This window comes from Lissotriton vulgaris, chromosome 5 (genome assembly GCF_964263255.1).
Source record: "Lissotriton vulgaris chromosome 5, aLisVul1.2, whole genome shotgun sequence".
Lineage (NCBI taxonomy): Eukaryota > Metazoa > Chordata > Amphibia > Caudata > Salamandridae > Lissotriton > Lissotriton vulgaris.
The window spans coordinates 272,040,471-272,059,651 of NC_141693.1; the positions used below are offsets into that span (position 1 = coordinate 272,040,471).

The following is a 19,181-nucleotide window of genomic DNA, read 5'->3' on the forward strand; positions in this document are numbered from 1 at the left end:
TTTTTTCCACCCAACTCACCTAATTTTATCATTACCCTTCACTTTTTCACTCCAATCACCATACACTGCTTTTTTCATTAGCCACTATCATACCCTTCTGTTCTGCCCTCACATCACATCTCGGTCACGGTAACTACTTACCGGCCGTCGTGTCTCCTGGGTAAGGAGATCCCAAATGATGATAACAAGGGCGGTACAGTGTGGCTTCTGATGGGAACAATACATTTTTCTCCATATACTCTTGAGTCTTGACTTGACCGTTCACTCACTATTGTTTCTCACTGATACTGTTTTGCATGCATTTGGTGTAGTGGTCCTTCTTGCCTAACTTACTGACCCCTTTTTTTTTTTTTTTTTTTGACCCCCAGATATTATTTGTTGTTGTGCAATCAGGATTACAACAACAGTGGCCATGTCGGTCTCAGGGGCAAAGGAGCCCACCTCAGCGACATGTTGGAAGAGTTCCACCAGTTGGGGCACCAACACGTCTCTGTAGGTCTTGTAGTACTCCTGCGGGAAGCAGTCCGGCCTGGGCGTCTTCCCTGGGTTCAGCAAAGAGATGGCCCCTTGTATCTGATCCGAGGTAAAGCGGAGATCCAGAACCGTTGTCTCTGCCTGGGTGAGGTAGAAGAGCTGGACAGCCACACGTCCCAGCAGATCCGCCAGAGTAGCCTCAGGGGGGCCGAGTGGAAAACAGCTGAGCATAGAAGGCCACAAAGGCCAGTGCAATGACCCTGGAGGTGTGGTGGTGGTTTCCAGCGGCGTCCCAGATTTCAGGTATGATTCTGTTGGCCCTGGGGTAAGAAACCAAGCTGTGCTGCAACTTTCCGTTTTGGTCTCCCCAGCCGTAAATACGGGACACAGAGGAGCGCCACAGCATCTTGGCAGAGTCAAGGGATATCTGTTGTATTGAGTCTCGAATTGCTGCCAATTGCCTAGCAGGTTGAGCTTCAGTAGTGTCCGAGAGGGTCAGTTCCAGCCCGTGGCCTGTGCCTCGAGCTGAGTCAGGTGAACAGTCGTGTGGTTTGCGTGCACCAGGGGGAGAAACTCGTGCTTCGCATGCACCAGGCCCCTGGCCACGCCACGGATGGTGGCCTTACCGGCCTCCCTGAGTGTACCCGGGGAGCGGACCGTTCCCCGATTAGTAAGAAATTAGTGAAAAAAACTCCACCGCTATCGCATCTTTGACCTCTTTGTCCTGTAAAAAACCACACGTTCAGTCGCCAGACTGTCCAAGACCCGTCAGTGGTATAGCTGAGTGGTCCGAGATCCCCCGGGGGAGAATTGAAATATTGGACATGTTTTGACAGTCGGTGGCAGGTACAAGGAGCAAGTCGATGCGAGAGTGAGTGTGGTGGGACGCCGAGGTGTGGGTGTGTTTTCTCCCGGGGTTCCAAATCCTCCAGGTGTTGCATAGACCAAGAGCCGCGGACAAATCCGACAACTTCTTGGCATGAGCTAGTCGTACCGGGGATGGCGCTCCGGTCGCGTCCAATGAAGGCTTCATAACCGCATTGAAGTCGCCCCCAATTATCGTCTGACCCAGGGGCAAGGTGGAGACTATAGCAGTGAGCTGATGGAGAGTGGAGGAGAGTGTCGCGGCTGGGACGTAGGTTGAGGCTAGGCTCAGGGTATGCCCTTCGAGCCTGCCGGACACGGTCACAAAGCGGGCCTGTGTGTCAGTCATTATATGTTCAGGGGTGAAGGGGAGGCCCCTCTGGACTAGTACGCCATCCCCCGGGATCCCCGTGTGAAGCCTGAGTGCCACACCCTATCAAACCTGTCCCGTGCTAGGAAGGGGCAATGGGTTCCCAGAAGGTGTGTCTCCTGGAGTAGGAGAACGTTGGGCCCGTGGCGCTGGCTGTATTTAAGGACCGCTGTACGTTTGACGCGGTCCAGCAATTCCGTTTACATTCCGGGACAGAGCGTGGCGGGACCTACTGCTGGCTGACATCTGGGTTGCAAGTGGTGCATGGGTGGAGCAGACTGAAAGGGCCCGGATCCCAGGGGGAGCAGTGCTCTGCAGCCAGGACAGAGAGGTGTGGCATATGCACTGCGGTGCGCTGTCTGTTGGTGGCAATGTAATGTATAGGTGTCATAGGTGTCAAGGTGCTGTAAATGGCATAAGGCAAAGGCTCGAACAGAGCCAGATCAAAAACAGCCATGAGGAGAACGCCCCTGCCTCCCCGATCCCTCCACCCTATACTTCCAGAACTGAAGCATCTGTCACCCTGAAAAAGAAGATTTGTTAACAGGAACAGGCAGCCAAGCTAAAACGCTTAGCAGGGCAGTCCGTGGCAATGGTGGACCCTTCCATAGTGATGGATGTAGTGAGATCATCAGCCCGTTTCTAAATGAAGAGTGTTCATGGGAGTTTTACCCAAATCCTGGCCCAATGGGCTAACACAAATCAGATTCCTGCATCCCCACTGAGGCCCTGGGGGGCGGGGCTTCTAGAAAAGTCTGAGTCTGACAAGGCGGGCCTTTTAAACATTTTTAATGTTATCACCCTCTTTAAACACTTTTAATAGTAATTCTTGTTAGCAAATAAACTGAAACTCAGCTACTGTATGACTGAAGATGTAGATAACTAAAATCTGTGGTTGATTAGATCACCCTGCTGCTCAGAGAAAACCTTTTTTGGGTGACAAATTTCTCTCAGAGTAATAGGTTTGGAAGTGACAGTTGCTGGCTAGCTGCGACATATTTCAACGTAGTCCTTTGGTTGTTTGTTGGCACCTACACTTATTGAGGGGCATGTAGAAGAATGATTCTCTGTCTGGAACCATACTCTCAAGAGAGAGAACATCAATCTTGCAGTCCTTGAGACATGGTATTGATACCTTGAGACCATTCATCCCTTACTTTCCATAGCTGCTACTTCTTTTCATGGCAGTGGTGCAACAACCTTGGAAAAGCTAACGCACGAAAGCTGGGCATCATAATTATATAACAGCGGGGGCTTGCCACATCACCTGTCCGCTCCCTTAAAGCCAATAATGAAGTTCCAACTAATGAGGCTACGGTTCGGCTTGATTCCACTATTGGTATACAAGTACGGCCAAGGGTACAAAGACATGGTAGTTACACAGTGCCAAGATTGTGGGGGATAAGAGGAATCGTTAATTGACATATTGTGTATCTGTGAGATACTACGCCCCTTGAGAATTTATTGGCTCCGCCCCATTTGGCGTACTTTAAACATTCGGACAGGGCAGGCTGCCCTGGAAGAGTGTATGAAATGCGATTCAGCACAGCTGGCGGCATGCTTTTTGGCATTTCTGACGGCTGTAAAAGTCAAGCTGACTTCTGACAATCCGATAGAACCAGAACGCTCAATGATGCATTCATTGTTGTAATCCATTTATGTTTCTATCGCCGACAAGGTGATGTTTAAACATATTTACATTTTACAATAATAGGACTCCATGAACTTACATTTTACTTTTAATATCAGAAATTATGCACTTTATCCCGAATCTAATCAAGCTCGATTGCAATGATTTTGAATTAATTGTGCAATCAAAATTATCTAATTTTATCTTTCCATGGCAGTAGAGAGGACTAGCAGCCTTGTCTCTAACAGTATGAACAGGAAGAGGAATAATGTCCTCTTACAGCTCAGCAAAACATACCTACCTGCTCCGTAGCTACCTCTTACAGTAATGTAATTTGGGGTGAGCAAGACTGACATACATTGACTACCCCACCCTTCTCATCTCTTCTTGTGCAGGGCCCAACTTGAGAAGAGAAAACACATGTGGCATCGCCTTCCCTTTCTGCCAAGTGCCATTAAGCAGCTAACACCAGAAAAGCTACTAGTACATACCTGGCCATTCTCACGAATCATGATATTGTCACTGTGGCGATCTGCAATGCCTAACACATATGTTGCAACACAGTAACCAGCACAGGAAAGTGTGAACTCCTCAATGGCTCGTTCTAAGGAATCCCTGTGGAAAAGAGCATGATAAACAGAAGATGAGAAGCCTATAAAAGATGAAATTAGAAGCTGAGAGAATGAGGGTGGGAGTGTAGACATCATGAGCAGAAGATCAAAGAGTAGGAGATCTAATTAGATGATGAGCGGGCAAGGGGAGATACAGTTGGCAAGAGCATGGGATTTTAGAGGGCAGGGCGAGGGGGGGTCTGAGGAAAAGGCCAGAGGAGAAGGCCAAATAACAAGTTCAGAGGGGATCATATGGCAGTAGTAGTGTACCAGAGTGGAAAAGCAAGGCTAGAGGGGGACATGCAGGAGAACAGAGATGGAAAGTGAAGCGTAAAATGGAAAGTCCAGAATCATGGAGCAGGGGGTGAAAGTATGTTTGTGAGCAGGTCACAATGAAGAGCATACTGAACTATCTCCTATCACCTCTGTAAATCTAGGCTATGTAATTGCTGCTAATAAAAACGTTGTGAACAAGGACACAGTGGTCTTAAATCTTGCATAGTAGCGCACATTTATTATGATCCCCTCATGTGAACTTTAAACTGGCTTCAGAGATGAAGCAAGGACATCAAGTCTCCAATGTTTTTCAATTCTGGGTCTTCCTTTTAGATTGCCATTACAATGGCAACTGTGATCAAGGCTAGCAAAAGACTGTATGTATGTGTTCATGAGTCTATGTGTATCTCTACAGCATGAATCTACCTTCAAAGCAACAGAGTGCTGGACAACAGAATGAAATGGAATGAACAAAGCAGTCAAAACACAGCAGTCAAAAGAAAGATATATCACACTGCAGAACAGTTTAGGTAATGTATTTAAAAAGAAAGGAGGTGAGGTTGAAACAGACTATGTGAGGGAGTTTAATGTGCCTGCAGACCTAACACAGTCAGCACTTACCCTGGGTTCTTGGTTTTTAACCAGTTCAGCAATGCCTCTTTGTTGAAAGCTGCTGTGGCAGCCATGTTGCTTTTGTTAAGCTGGATGTTTGCTATGGTTTCAGAATGCATGATGACTTCAATAAGTCCAGTTTTGTCTCCCGTAGAGAGACAACCATAAGGTGTCATCCTGTATGATCAAGGAAAGAGTTGAAGTACACCATGTATTAGCAAGGGGCCAACAGGAAACCAACATACCCTTTTTTAACATGCATCATCCACCAAGTATGGCATTCGGAGCACAATCTCTACTCTAACAGTTCTAGACACATATTGAAGCTTTGATTATGACTTATTGAAGTTCAGCCCACTTCCAAACGCTCAACGAAGGCCATCACTTAAACATTCACTGATATTCCACCTTTTTTGCCTAGGTCCAAATACTCTCAATACTTCTTATCACTGTTTCTTTTTTCGGAGTCTACTCAAAACCAACTTTAATCCTCTACAATAGTGCCTCTTTGTGTTCTCATCCATTTAAAGTTCCCAGTGCAACTGTATTTCCCATTGCGAGTCCACATTCTATACTAAGGTTCTCTCTGTCTCTATATTTCTCATCATGGCACAATGGTTTTCCCTGCCTTCCTGTTACAACCTCAAGCTCTAGGTATCTCCACATATGCCCTTCACGTTCATCATACCATCTTAGTGTCCTTACAGATCATCTGTGCATTCTTATACCCACTTAAGGTTACATGTGTCCTCTTTATCATAAACCAGTTACTTATTGATCATATTACCACAACAGGTTCCTGTTAGCTTCATAATTTGCCCTTTAGGGCACTCATTGGTGCCTCCATATTCTCCACAAGGGTCTCTCGCCATAACAATTGCCGCTCCAGATTGCCAGTGCCTTAAACATTACCTCTTGGAGTTCACTGCACCTCTATACTCCATCTTCCCTCTTTCTATGCTCTTTTGCTGTCATTTAAGATTAATTATGTACGAGTACTACCATAGAGATTTCTGGACTAGTTCTCCTTATGCATCTTGTCCTTCTGTGTTCTCGCTTCAGCCTCTCTGTGCTTCTATGTTTTTCTCTAGTCAAAATCTTAATTGGTAAAAAAAAATTGACTCATGATCACCTGCAGAGTCACTCCTATGCCCCTCTTTGTTCCCTCTCCACTATTACTCCAGCTACTGCCCAAGGGAAAATGGATAAGCACCCAATAATATGCGGATGATACACAAACATACAAATATCTATTCTGTCAGACACAGAAATTCTAAAATGCTCTGTGAAAAATTGAAGGAGATAATTTTTTCTGGAATCAAACCTTGATGCCAACAGATTTCACCTCTCCTTCAATCCAAACACAGCTTAAAACACCTTCACATCTTAGCATTAAACCCCTTTTGGTCCCCGTTGCCAAATTTCTGGGCTTCATCACTGATGCAATTATAACAATGCTGCTTCATATTTCCAAACATACAAACATACAAAAAATCAAAACAGCTAATCAAGCCTAATTTCTATCATACATGAATGGTGGAAATGTGGTAGAAGGCTTACCCAAATCTGCCCTTGCTCTCCATAAAACCACCCTCCATGCTGCAGCCTGCCTTGTCAAAAAGCCATGTCAATACTATCCAAAGAGTTTTCAACTTGCTTCCCCATGTAAACCAGAATCAACCTGAAAATTGCAGCCATAACTCAGTGCTATACCTCAGTACTCCCTAATGGGAGAAACAAATGACACTAAAGTTTTGAAATCCCCAAACTACAAAGAGCTCAAAACTTTGAACAAAGCTTTGTTACTCCAAGCAGTACGGCTCTGTGGCCGATTTACCCGAGATAATTAGACTCAATCCAGAGTTCGTAATCAGGCCCTAACATTTTCTGTTATCTAGTTTTGTACTTATTCTGGATATTGAATTTCACTAAACAAACATCTTTAAAAATAACATTTCCCCTCCTGGTTGCGATCGGAATTGACCCGATTGGTATGGGGTGGTAAGAGTCCGCGACTCAAATGGGAGATTCTCACCAGGCCTTATATACAGGGGGGATTTGGGATTCCCGTTTTTGAACTGTATTATTATAGTGCCCAAGCGCACTACGCTTTTTACTGGATACATAAGCCTCGGTATATGCCTTAGATAGCGACGGAGTATTGGCTTGCTCTGCCGGTACCTATCGAAGGCGCACTGTATGCCATCTCTTCCCATAGTAGGGACAAGACACCGATGACGGTGATGAGCACGGTCAATGCATGGACTCAACTGAGCAAACTACTCGCACACCCCTGCTATACTCACCGCTCTTACCACTAGCATACCACCCACACATGCCCCTTTACAGGAGACTATATTTCACAAATTAGCTGAACGCATGCATGTCCAAATGTGGGGAGACATGTATCATGAAGGGACGTTCCGCACTATGGATCACTTGTTTCTTGGCATACAGCGGTCACCTCTTGCCACCTTTCTGTACATTTGTCTTAGTCAGGGGCTTAGATCGGTTACGCCTGTCTTCCCTAATGAACCCCAAAGTTTTGTGCCACTTCAGCGGATTCTTCAAACCGCAACGGTCAAGAAGCTAGCATCGACAATCTATAAGACGACACATGAGCTGAGAGTGCGGCCTGTTCCGGCAGCCAGATCCAAGTGGGATCAGGAATTGGACGTAGACCTGACGGATAGGCAATGGGATTTCTGTTCGCAACAGACTGAGCGAATATCGTCAAGCAGTAGACTTAGAATAATTCATTATAAATTCTTACATAGGAGGCTATATTACACACCAGTTCGCATGCACAGATACCACTTGCGAGAATCGGACGCCTGTGATAGATGCCACCTTTCAGGAGCTGACTTTTTACACCTAGCATGGGACTGTGAGGGAGTACATACATATTGGTTACAGGTTTTTACTGCCTTGTCTAAGATGATTAACAGTGTGGTTGAACCCTCCCCAGTACTGGCACTATTGGGCTATGTGGAGCCACTTCAGGCAGCACGCCGCAGATTTGTCGCGATGGCACTACTTATGGCCAAAAGGAGAGTGTGGCATGCCGGTGGAGCAGAGGGAGAGCACCCAAATTCAAGGACTGGTAAGTGATTTCACATACTGTCAGGAACAAATAGCGACATACGCTGAGCTATTACCAGTGGCTTCCAGACCAACCGATATATGGGCCCCACTGAAATGCTATTTAATGGCGCAGGTTCACTCTGACCCTACAGAGGGGACTTAATTCTTGTACATAGACTAACAATTAATAGTCCGAATTTGTATTCATATGTAGTGATGGAAGGTAAGATAGACTGCGGGAGAAGGTCACGGGGGTAGATCTATGATGGTTTGTTGACGAAACCTTGGCAGGACTCACCAAGAATTTACGAGAGGGGGACTAGTGAGGCTGTATTGGTATTTGTGGATTATAACGTTAACCCAAAAGTGTGTTATTTGTATATCCAGTTACGGAGAGTGCATAGACACTTCAATATTGCATACATTTAAAGTATAATATTAATGTGACCGACGAGTCCTGATAGACCTGACTTCATACCCCATGATATGTATCTATGTACCCGTGTATTTCACAACTGCTGCCACAAGCTGTAAAAAGTATTGAACATTATGTTATTGATGCAATGTATGGATACAAGTGTACCGTCTAAGTTTGTACCAACAACAAAATTACAAATAAAGTAAAAAAAAAAAAACATTTTCCCTCCTGGTACTCTGTTCTTCCTTATTTCCACTTCAAGTTATCTGTGTCTTCTTTCTTCTTTTCCCAACAGGGTTTCCACACTTTCTTAAGATCCAGGGGTATATTTATATTAAAAATTTATGGAGCGCATATTTGCTCAAAAAAAGGCATCTTGCCTTTTAATAAAATAGACCGCTGAACTGACAGAGACTACATCATATATAGATAGGGTTTTAATTGCTTCATGAACAAAAAAGGGTTAGACTGTATTCTTAGTTGAAGAGGTAGAGAATTTCACACGTTAGGTGCTTGGTAAGCAAAGAAGGTTTCTGTCTTGGCAAATGTTATTTATTTTTGGAATTGTAGGAAGAAGACAGTGGCAGGGTGAAATGTTTAGGACGACTAGTTCCATGACAAAAGATCTGAGTATTAATCATGATCAAGAGTTGTGCAATGCTTTGATACAAATCCACAGGCTTTTGAACACAATTTGCTTCTGGATCGGAAGGCACTGCAGGGTTTGCAAGTGATGTGAAATCAAGGCAAGAGTTCAGAAGCAAGCCAGTGATGCATTTTGGACCAGCAGATAGAGAGCAATACAGCAGTCAAGCCTGGCTCCTGCTATAGCTTGCATAGTAGGATAGTGAGTAGATTTAGGGACAGAGAGAAGACTTTCCATAAAATCTTTAAATATAGAAAGCAGTAGGATGTAACTTTGTTTATCTAGGCGTGAAAAATCAAACTTCATCAAACACCCAACCCTAGATTTTTTCATAGACTGAACTGGAATAGGTGGTTGGGCAAGAGTGTGGAACCACCAGTCCGAACTCCAAATGGAGGAGGAACACTCTATCACCATCAGATCAGTTTTCTCTGAGTTTAGTTTTAGCCAGTTAACAGACATCAAATCTGCCACGGTCTTGAGCCACAAGCAAAACTTTTTGTAAGCAGCATCACAACAAGAGTAGCAATTTCAACTTGATCCAAAATCATGCAAAGGATTGAGAAGAGTTGATGGCAATAAACTCTGAAAGTTGTGTATTGTCAGTCTTCTCAATTAGTTTAGGACAGTAAAGAAGCAGAGAGATAGAGTGCTAAATGTAAGAAGACTGGAGGGTTGAGTGCTTTTTCAATTAAAGAACAATAGAAGCCTTTTTCCCCAATCAGATGGAACAATGCCAGTTGTCATGGATGAATTAACTAGCTGACCGATTAGTGGGCTACTGAAGATGGCCATAAGAAGAAATATGAGCTAGGCATGAGTCATCATTGGATCCTGATCTAACATAGTTTAAGAACTTTAAGTTTGCTTATAAAGAGATTAGGTTGAATATAGAAAGACTGTGGGGGTACCAGCATCCCAGTTGGGGTAGGAGGAGGTTCAGCAGCACTTATTGGGAATGAATTATACATTATCTGAAGCGTCTCACAAAAAATGGAATGAGAATATTTAATCTATTATGCAGCCAGCAGAATGAGTTACTCATTGATTGATTGCTGGAGCCCAAGTGAAGTGCAGTTTAGCTGTTATCTGTACCTCTGTTATCTTGGACAGGTTATATGCCCACTCAGTAGGACTCCGGCACTGCCACATTCTACAGATGTACTTTGGAGCTCACCTGAGGTCCAGGCCCTCCTGCTTCCATAGGACGTCCATGAGGTGAATCATCTGCAGTGTTAGCATGTCCTGCCGGAGATCTGCCCAGATAACACATAAACATTAACATGTTCTATGGCTTAAACAATGAAATGCACTCTGGAAACACTCACATAACATATTGGCAACAGACATGCCACACAAACACACATCTTCAATAGACGTTTGTCAGCCAGAAGAATTTACTATAGATAATAGGTTATTACATTCATAACATCAGCAAACCAAATCATTATAAATTAGTTACAACCAAAATATCAGAAAACATCTCAATTCAATCAAATAGCTCAACTACGTTTCACACGCCTCCATTATGTAAAAATCAGAAGTATATCTGAAAACAACCAAGTCTGAGATAAAAAACTGCAATGCAGCTTTGTGACATGCAGAAGTTTCTAAATGATCTGAGCACACATACATTCTGTCAGATTATTTTTACAAAAGCTCGTCTTACTCTTGGTATGTATTCATATCTGGTCTTGCAACTTAATTCTGACCATGGCTAACTGAGTTAAAAACGGATCGAGCGAAAAAACACTAATAGATGCCCTGAGTTCAAAATGATAAATTGCAGGCTGTCAACTCCCACATGAGATTAATGATAATGTAGACTTAATATACTTATCTTTCAGCTTCTAATAGTAGATTGAAAAAGAGGAAACTAATTCAAGTTCACAAAGAAGAACCTCTCGAGAACAATACACCAGCAATCCCTGCTGCTCAAAGCAAGTGATAAGTGGCAGTATCCCAGCACCAAATAACAAGCAACTTATAATGAGGCTCTTAATTGTTAAATGTGAGTATAGGCTTTATTTAAAGATACTTGCATATCTTACTTCTACTTCCTTTCTTGTTCAGAGTTGTTGGAAAGCATCATCAAACGACCACCGTTCCAAGAATTGATCAGTCATGCAAACACACACTCTTTCTCACTCTCTATCTCTCACTCTGTGCATATAACATTTATATATAAATAGAGCTCACCACCTTACACAGAGGCTCAAAGCACTACACGTGTAGGTAGACCTCAATGAGTCAACTACAAGAGTAAAACACATACAACTTAGTGTTATGTGAACTGTGCAATCCTTTACCATCTCCATTTTTGAAAATGATGCCAATGCGGTTTCCGTCCATCTCCTTGTTATTGTAAACAATCCAAAGAGGTTTCATCTTGGAATCCATGAAGGTGCAAAGGTCCACACTAGACAACAAGAAAAGAAGAGTGTTTTGTCAAACAAAAAAGAAGCTCTAAATGCCACTCGACAACACAGAGACCAACCAATGCAGTCAACAAACTCAAATATAGTTTCTAGACTCAACGTAAAGACTCTAAATACTGCAATAAATGCTTAAGACTACTAAACGACAAAATACTAAACTCTCCAGCTAATGACAGCCACAGCATCTACACTTAAAAAAATACACTCTGAAGTCAGATCAAAACCTTCAACATCACCAGTCTGAAAAAGACCGGAACTTCAAATCCACAATAAGCAGCATCAAAATCTCTCAACATGGGAGTGATGCACAAACCCAAGTCTAATGGCTAATAACTCAAATGAATGATGCACACCCTCCAAATCACAAGTCAACAAAAACAACGTACACCAGAAATCTAGATACAAACAATAACAACCAAAAGGTCACCAATCTAGGCAAACTGAAATCTACAATACCGGCAGACATAACAAAATGTAAGCTGACCTTAAAGTATTGCTGTTCATCAATTTATATACCTGCCCAAGCAGTAACACAGAGAAGTAAGAGCTCCGGCGTCAGAGGCCAAAGAGACAATTAAACTCACAAACATCACTAATCCAGTCATTGGTACCCTCTATCACAATAAACTTGATTTGTAACAAATGACTCCATACAGGCTCCAATGTATTTCCCTTTTCCCTAACCAGGCCTGTTCTCTGCCAGTAGGAAACAAGCCTCCATAACTTAGATGGCTTAGCACTACTGCACTCGAGGCAAGTCATCTAAGAAGAGGTTGTCTGGAAGGTTCGAGATGCATGTTTACGATTTCGAACAAATGAACATGTCAGACCTCAAATCAATTGTAATAAAATAAATATGCATGTGACTAAAAGACGAAGACGGACAGAAACAGGAGAAAGAAAACAATACTTACTTTTAATCCCAGTTCTTCACCATTTTCTCTGAATTTATAAGAGCTAAAACATCTCAGTGCGTGTGCAAGGTCCAGGAACACATTTTATTTTTAAATTTCATGGTTCCCAAACCAACAGTGTAATGGCACTTTATGAACCTCTGACAGCGTCCTTCAAAGTTGAAGCATTTCCTAGTACGCCAAAGCACAAGACAAAGTATGGCCCTTTTCCTGCTACTTGTCTTACTTTTTCGGAAACTCTTAGTTAATTCTTTTAGACAGAAAGTGGAATTTAGAGGTGTAAATACTTGATTATTTTGAGTTCTGAGAACTCCGTAATGTAATTATTAATCCTCACATACATCTAAACATACACTGCACATAGAACTTGATTAAAAATGAAGTCATTCTCTGGCAGCTAAGGCTAATGAAATATTTGAACATTCTTGTCAATGACACTGCAGAAATGATTCAAAAGAATACAGTAGCAACAATTGTAAAGATAATGCATATTCATAGTTCCATAAATACCTATCATGTGGTGAGATATGTAGAAATGGTTCAAATTAACATTACAATGATACTTAATTACAGCCTCAATATTTGTTAAAACTAAAATAAAAAAAAAGTAAGGTAAAATGAACACCAAAATAGTAATGCTCAAAGATCCCTTACTTCACCGAATCATTCACCTCCTCTGTAAATGTATATTTACTCTCCCTTACTAGCTGAGTTTATCTGGCCCCTCACCCTACTGTTCGAGGCTCTGTGATGGCTGTTTCCTGCAATAGGGCACCTTCTAGAGGGAGGACCTGGTCCTGACCCTGCTAATGGGTGGAGGAACTGGCCCTTCGGGTTCCAGAGCTCTGTGACATGATCCTTGACCTGTAATCGTTTGGTGATTTGGGGGCCGACCTTATGTTGCGAGCTTGAGGAGGCTTACCAACATAGTTGCCTGACCCTCTTCTTCTGGGGATTTGATTGCTAGGGGTGGCTATCTTGATTCCTTCTTTCATGGGTACTGCAAGAGGACCGACAGCCTTTTTCTGCTACACAAGGCTCATTGCCTCCAGAAACTTACCTTCCCTACATCCTTTCAAGAGCATAGAAAGTGAATTACTTTTTTATGTAACTGAGAGAAGAGCTGATCATCCTACTTGGTCAAATAACCACTAGTCACCATCTTTGCTAAGGGTGGTGGTCACACCCGGCAATAGAAAGCGTTCAAGGCCGAAGTAACTTGCATTTCTCATTTAAAACTGGTGGCTATCTTTATGAGAAACAGACTGACTCTGGTGACAGTAGATTCCTTATAACTCACCATCCTTATAAGGAACATGAATACCCTGGAGGCAGGAACATGAGCCTGTTCCCCCACATGACCACAATCCTTGTGAGATTCGCAATGAATCCATTTCAATGTACATCCTAGACGGCATTATTGGAAAAGACATTCATGGTAATAACTACTGTAGCTAAGTCCCGGTCTCCTGAGGAAGAAGGCAACAAGTCCACAAAGTTGATATCACTGTAATAAAAATGAGCGAGAGCAATCAAAATGCCATCACCAATCCCCAATGTAAACAGCATGCCAAAGAACACCTATGAATGTGGAAGGGAGCACTTGCTGTGTGGTGCTGTAAATCAGAATATTGTGGAAGGCAGAGTCAAGCCCCGACCCCGAAGAGAGGCTACTGCAGAAAGTCATCGGACTCAGCCAGCAAACTGACGGCTGATCCAGCTTGCTTGAGCTTGATGGATGAGGCCTGAATTCATGCTGATCTCGACTGGTGGTTAGTGTTGCGGTGAAGGTGGCCTTGCACAATGGGTTTTCAAGAAACTTTAGGGCTGACTTGTAAAGGCATTACACAACCTCTGAGGCTGGTTTAGTACGCCGGGTAGCCCTCTTTCACCCCCTCACATGCAAGGAAGCAGCCATCTTTGGCCCCTGTTCTTCATTCTTCATTCCTTGGCCCAAATCATAGCAAAAGGACTGACCGGTGGCAGACACCTAGGACTTTGTTCACCATTCCTTAGTCCTAAAAACATATGGAGGACTCCACCTCCACTCAGGCATAGGAGCAGAAACAGTTCTGTGAGGAAACAGGCTTTTTGCAGGTTCCACACTCACTCTATGCCCCATTTTAATTACTAGTCACTAGTGTAATGACTGAAATGTCCGGTCCTCTGATAATCAGGCCTTCGTGCATGTGCTCTGACATTTTAAAAGGTACATGGTTGATTGACTTATACTCAATTGGCATAGCGTAACTTACTTGTACATCGCTAGTTTATGGTACCAGGGGTATTGATACTGAATACATATATAACACGCAGGGTCTACCCGGAGGCATCTTGCCGCTATCTGTGATCAATAAAGGTATCCTTTATTTTTAGTAGGTAAAGAGCCAGGTTTTTAAGACTTTTCTGAAGGTTAAAAGAGTGGTTATGGACTTCAATGATTGGAGGAGACCGTTCCATTTAAGGGAAGTATTTCTAGTGAAGCTCCTACCTCCCTAGAACACCAGCTTGTAAGATGGATCTACCAGATTATTTTGAAAGCTAGAGCATAAGAACCTACCAGGAACATACCATTTTAGATTGTTTTAGGTAATCCGGGCCAGTTCCTTGCAACGCCATATATGCAAGGCACAGAGCCTTGAAGGTGATACACTTTTCGATTGGAAGCCAATGTAAATGTTGCAGGGCTGAGGATGCGGATGGGTACCCAGCAGGTGTAAGTTACAATGCCCCCTCAGGGTCTGAAGCACTTGATGTGGCCTCGAGTAGAATAAGGTAAAACATGGCTCCCAGACTACAACTGCCGACTGGAAAAGCAGTTTTAAACTACTAACTGGACTTTGACATTTTAAGCAACGGCAAAGCCAAAACTCCCTTTCTAATGTGAATTAGTCACCCCGACAGCAGGCCTGTTGAGTCCTAAGGGAGGGTGCAGAATACTAGTGAAGTATATTATGTGTTTAACATGTTCTAGCAGTAAAAACCTGCAAATGTATTTTTTCTTGGAAAAGAGATTGGTAGCCTCATTAGCAAATAAAGAGGTAAGCTGACTTCTGAATGGGACGACAAAAGTTGGTACTTCAAGGTATCAAACAACTTGTTACATTTAGCCAGACTTGATTTCCAAGACAAAATTAATGTAACTTGTAGTCACATGCAACTTTTAGAAAGTTGCTACTCTATTGCCCAGTTTTCAAATGGCCATTTCCTGAGTCTGGCTATGATACAGCCTCCTGCCCTCTTGGGAAGATGTGTGAACAGCTCCCAGGAAAGGTAATAATAGGGGTTTGCCCCTGGAGGAGGCGTTACCTCCTCCTACCGGGAAGCCAAATGGGGTGCTGGCCCAAAATGCAAGCTTCAAAGGGGAAACCGCCATTGTAGGGCAAGTTGCAAGCTCATGTGGGAGGGGCTGCTCTATTGTGTAGGTTAGACAGACTGACAGCGGGACCAGAGAAGGAAAACCAGTTGCCAAACTGTTTTTTCCATGGGTGTTTAGTTCACATGTAGACACATCCTAGTGGTCAGCTAACAAGCTGTTGAGACCGAGAAAGGGGTTTTGACATCTTGAAAATGGGCAGAATAGAGCCTTCTGGGATAGCTAGATAGCAAAAAGCGGTCATCAGGTGAGAGGGAACCTAGTAGCCCATTAGCTAGTGACTGCCACGTCTCCTGAGGGCATTTTCTTGGCATACAAAGAGCACCCCTGGCACTCAGAACTCAAATCTCACTTGACTGGAAGAAGAGCTAAATAAGCCTACATGGGCGAGCTGGTAACCTAGATCACTGCTCCTCGCCGCTGTGCAGCCCAAGTGACCGTGACCTGATGCGCAAACGTTGCAGAGTCTGTGGGACCCAGGAGAGCCGTTGGAGTGCAGATTGGTTGCCCAAAAAAGGAAATCGATGCAACTGCTGTGCCAGGCGACTGGACTTCTACTGACCCCGTGGGAACTTTGAGGGGCATCAAACCCTGTGGCCAAAATCTCCTCACCAGGACCGTGGACCAAAGAGTGCCCTTGGCAGACAACCGTCGATTGCACAGCATCCTCAGCATATTTGAGCATCTTCAGCATCCTGTATTCTTTGCATCAGGACCCCTCCGCAGAAGTCGATGGCAAGGAGCCACTGACAATGGAAGGGTACTGAGGACTGCTTTCATCGAGGAGGTAACTGTTTCTTTGGACCTTGCTGGTCCCCTTGACCGGCTCTCTGCCACACCCAGAGGTAACTGAGTAACCGCAAAGCAACCGGCCAAAATTATTCTTGAAATGGTTTCTGTGTAAAATTTGTTGAATTTGCTGATGATTGCTCTTGGTTAAATAAAACGGCTTGATTAATTGTTTCTTGTAAAATCTACATCTCCATTTTGGTGTTGTTAGACCCACCAGCCTTAGGGCGGTCTTCCTCGAAACTTTTTCCCTGCAGGCCTCCAATTTTCCTGGATTTTTGCTTCTGTTGGCCTTAGGACTCCATGCACTTTACCACTGCTAACCAGTGCTAAATTGCCTATGTGCACCCCCCTAAACATGGTTTGATTGGCATATACCTAATTGACTTATTTAATTAACTTGTAAGCTCCTTGCAGAGTGGTATACCATGTACACAGGGCCTGTACATTAAATGCTACCAGTGGGCCTGCAACACTCATTACGCCACCCACCTAAGTAGCACTCAAAAAACTTGGCCCAGGGCATTTATACCCCCTTGCTTAGCCTAAACCCCCCACCCCTTTATTACATATAAGCCACCCCTAAGGTAGGCCCTAGGTAGCCCAAAGGGCAGGGTGCTGTGTAATTAAAAGGTGGGACATGAACCTGGACAGTTTACATGTCCTGGTAGTGAAAAACTCACAAATTCGTTTTTCACTACTTTGAGGCCTACCCATCCCATAAGATAATGCTGGGGATGCCTTAATACAATTAATAAGGTGTACTTCCAAATTGAGAGGAGGTAGATATATCATGTTTGGTACCTATAAAATTGTAATGATAATCTCTCTTTAATGCGAAGGTCGGATTTTTCATTGCAATTTTGAAAATGATACTTTCAGAAAGTTGGCATTTTTCTGCTCTTAGCCCTGTGTGCCTGCGGCCTGGCTCTGATCACATGTCAGGGGTGGGTGATAGCTGGGCTTTGTGTATTTCATCTAGACCGTCACACAGAATGGGAGCTTCTGTGTGGCTTAACATGATGGGGCAACTTGGTAGGATGGGAAGGAGGAGCTGGGGACAGCCTCACATACACCTCATTAGGCTGCATCCTGTCCACACACAAAGGACTGCATAACCACCTGTAATGACTCTCCCCCCAGGGCAGGAAGGGGAGACCTCTGTGCATTTTAAATTCCTGTCTTTGAAGTCTTCCTAACTTCAAATGTACAACGGAGTATAAGAACTGGACCTCAGAACCCACCACTTGAGTACACTTCTGGACCTGTGTACACTCTGCCAGGAAGAAGGACTGATCTGCTGCTGAAGAACTGCCACTCTGCTGGACAGCTGCCTTGCTGACCTACTGTCTGCTGCCTCTCTTGCCAGGGTGAGAAGGACTGGACCTGCTTCATCTGAATCCAGAGTGACTCCAAGGTCTAGTTGGCTGGCCTCTTGATCTGAAGTCTCGGGGACATAACAGACTTTCAACCATCTTGCATCTGCACATGGAATCTGCCATTTGTCAGTTTACCCTGCCAAGTAGTGCCACCTAGTCCTGGACCCTTGGAAGTGGGATTAAGGTGCTTCCCAGCAGAACCAATGCATCTTTTCTGCTGAGCGGTGCATCCTCTAGTTGACGACGATGCATCTCTTCAGGTAAGCTGTGCATCTTCGAGCAGAATTGACGCATAGCTGCTGTTGAGTGGATTGGACCAGGTGCAGAAGATCTGCACAACCCTTGCATTTTTGGAACCAAACGCAGTGCATAGCATTGCCTATTCAGGGTCTCTTATCAACGGTAGCTGTATGGCGATGCCAGAATTCTGCATCGTAGTTACAGCTCTCATTGGGGTAGACAAGTGGCTCCACCTGCATGTCGCTTCCCTCGATGCCCGGATTTTGCATCACAAGCCCCGTTGAAGGGATCAGGGACTACCTTGCACTGCCGTCTCACTGCATCTTGGAACTGACGCATTGCTTTGACTGTACAACGCTTCCATGCCTCCATTCCTTGCAATGCTCTTCAACCAGGATTTAGGGTACTTTTGTTCAACAGGCCTAACCTGATTCCATCGCAGCAGGCCTGACTTTGTCCCAGTCGAACACAACCAGATATTCCTTGGTGCTTTTTTACACTATTTTCACTTAAAACTTTAAAAATAAATATTTCAATTTTTTTCTATTGGATTTTTGTCATTTTGGTGTCAAATGTATTAAAAGGTAATTTATTTCTCTAAATTGGTTTGAGATTTTTCTTGTGTTGTGGTTTCACTTTATTACCATTTTATGTGCTGCATAAATACTTCATACACTGCATCTAATAAAAGCCTGTTTGCTTTTTCTATCAAGCTACTCAGGAGCACATGTTAATTTTGTGACTTTTCCTGCAAGGGATTGTGGCTGTTTGACCAGGTCTCACTCCCTAGTCAAACAACAACCCCATTTCTCACAGGTGTACATAAATTAAAAAAAAAACATATTCTATTTTATAAATTGGTATCAGATTTATTAAGTGTTGTGTTTCTTCCAACGTCAATTGTTTTGATGCTGTTTAAATGCTTGGCACGTGTTCCTTTGTTTAGACCTGACTGCTCTGACCTACAACTACCCAGGGTTGAGCTTAAGGTTCGATAAACGAAACCAGTCTGGTCCTAAAGGGGTTGTTAGTGTATTACACAGTGAGGTTACACAACCAT

General features: G+C 43.7%; 1 protein-coding gene across 2 annotated transcripts in view; it reads right to left on the minus strand.

The window, feature by feature from the left end:
- PIK3CD (phosphatidylinositol-4,5-bisphosphate 3-kinase catalytic subunit delta) overlaps positions 1–19,181 on the minus strand; it is a 766,219-nt gene that overhangs the window by 159,688 nt on the left and 587,350 nt on the right. For both annotated transcript variants that reach the window (XM_086921389.1, XM_086921391.1), the window contains exons 18-21: positions 11,295–11,404; positions 10,163–10,241; positions 4,847–5,014; positions 3,830–3,953 (exon numbers count right to left, since the gene is read on the minus strand). In XM_086921389.1, the coding sequence (XP_086777515.1) occupies positions 3,830–3,953; positions 4,847–5,014; positions 10,163–10,241; positions 11,295–11,404 (481 nt within the window). The remainder of the gene's footprint in view (positions 1–3,829; positions 3,954–4,846; positions 5,015–10,162; positions 10,242–11,294; positions 11,405–19,181) is intronic.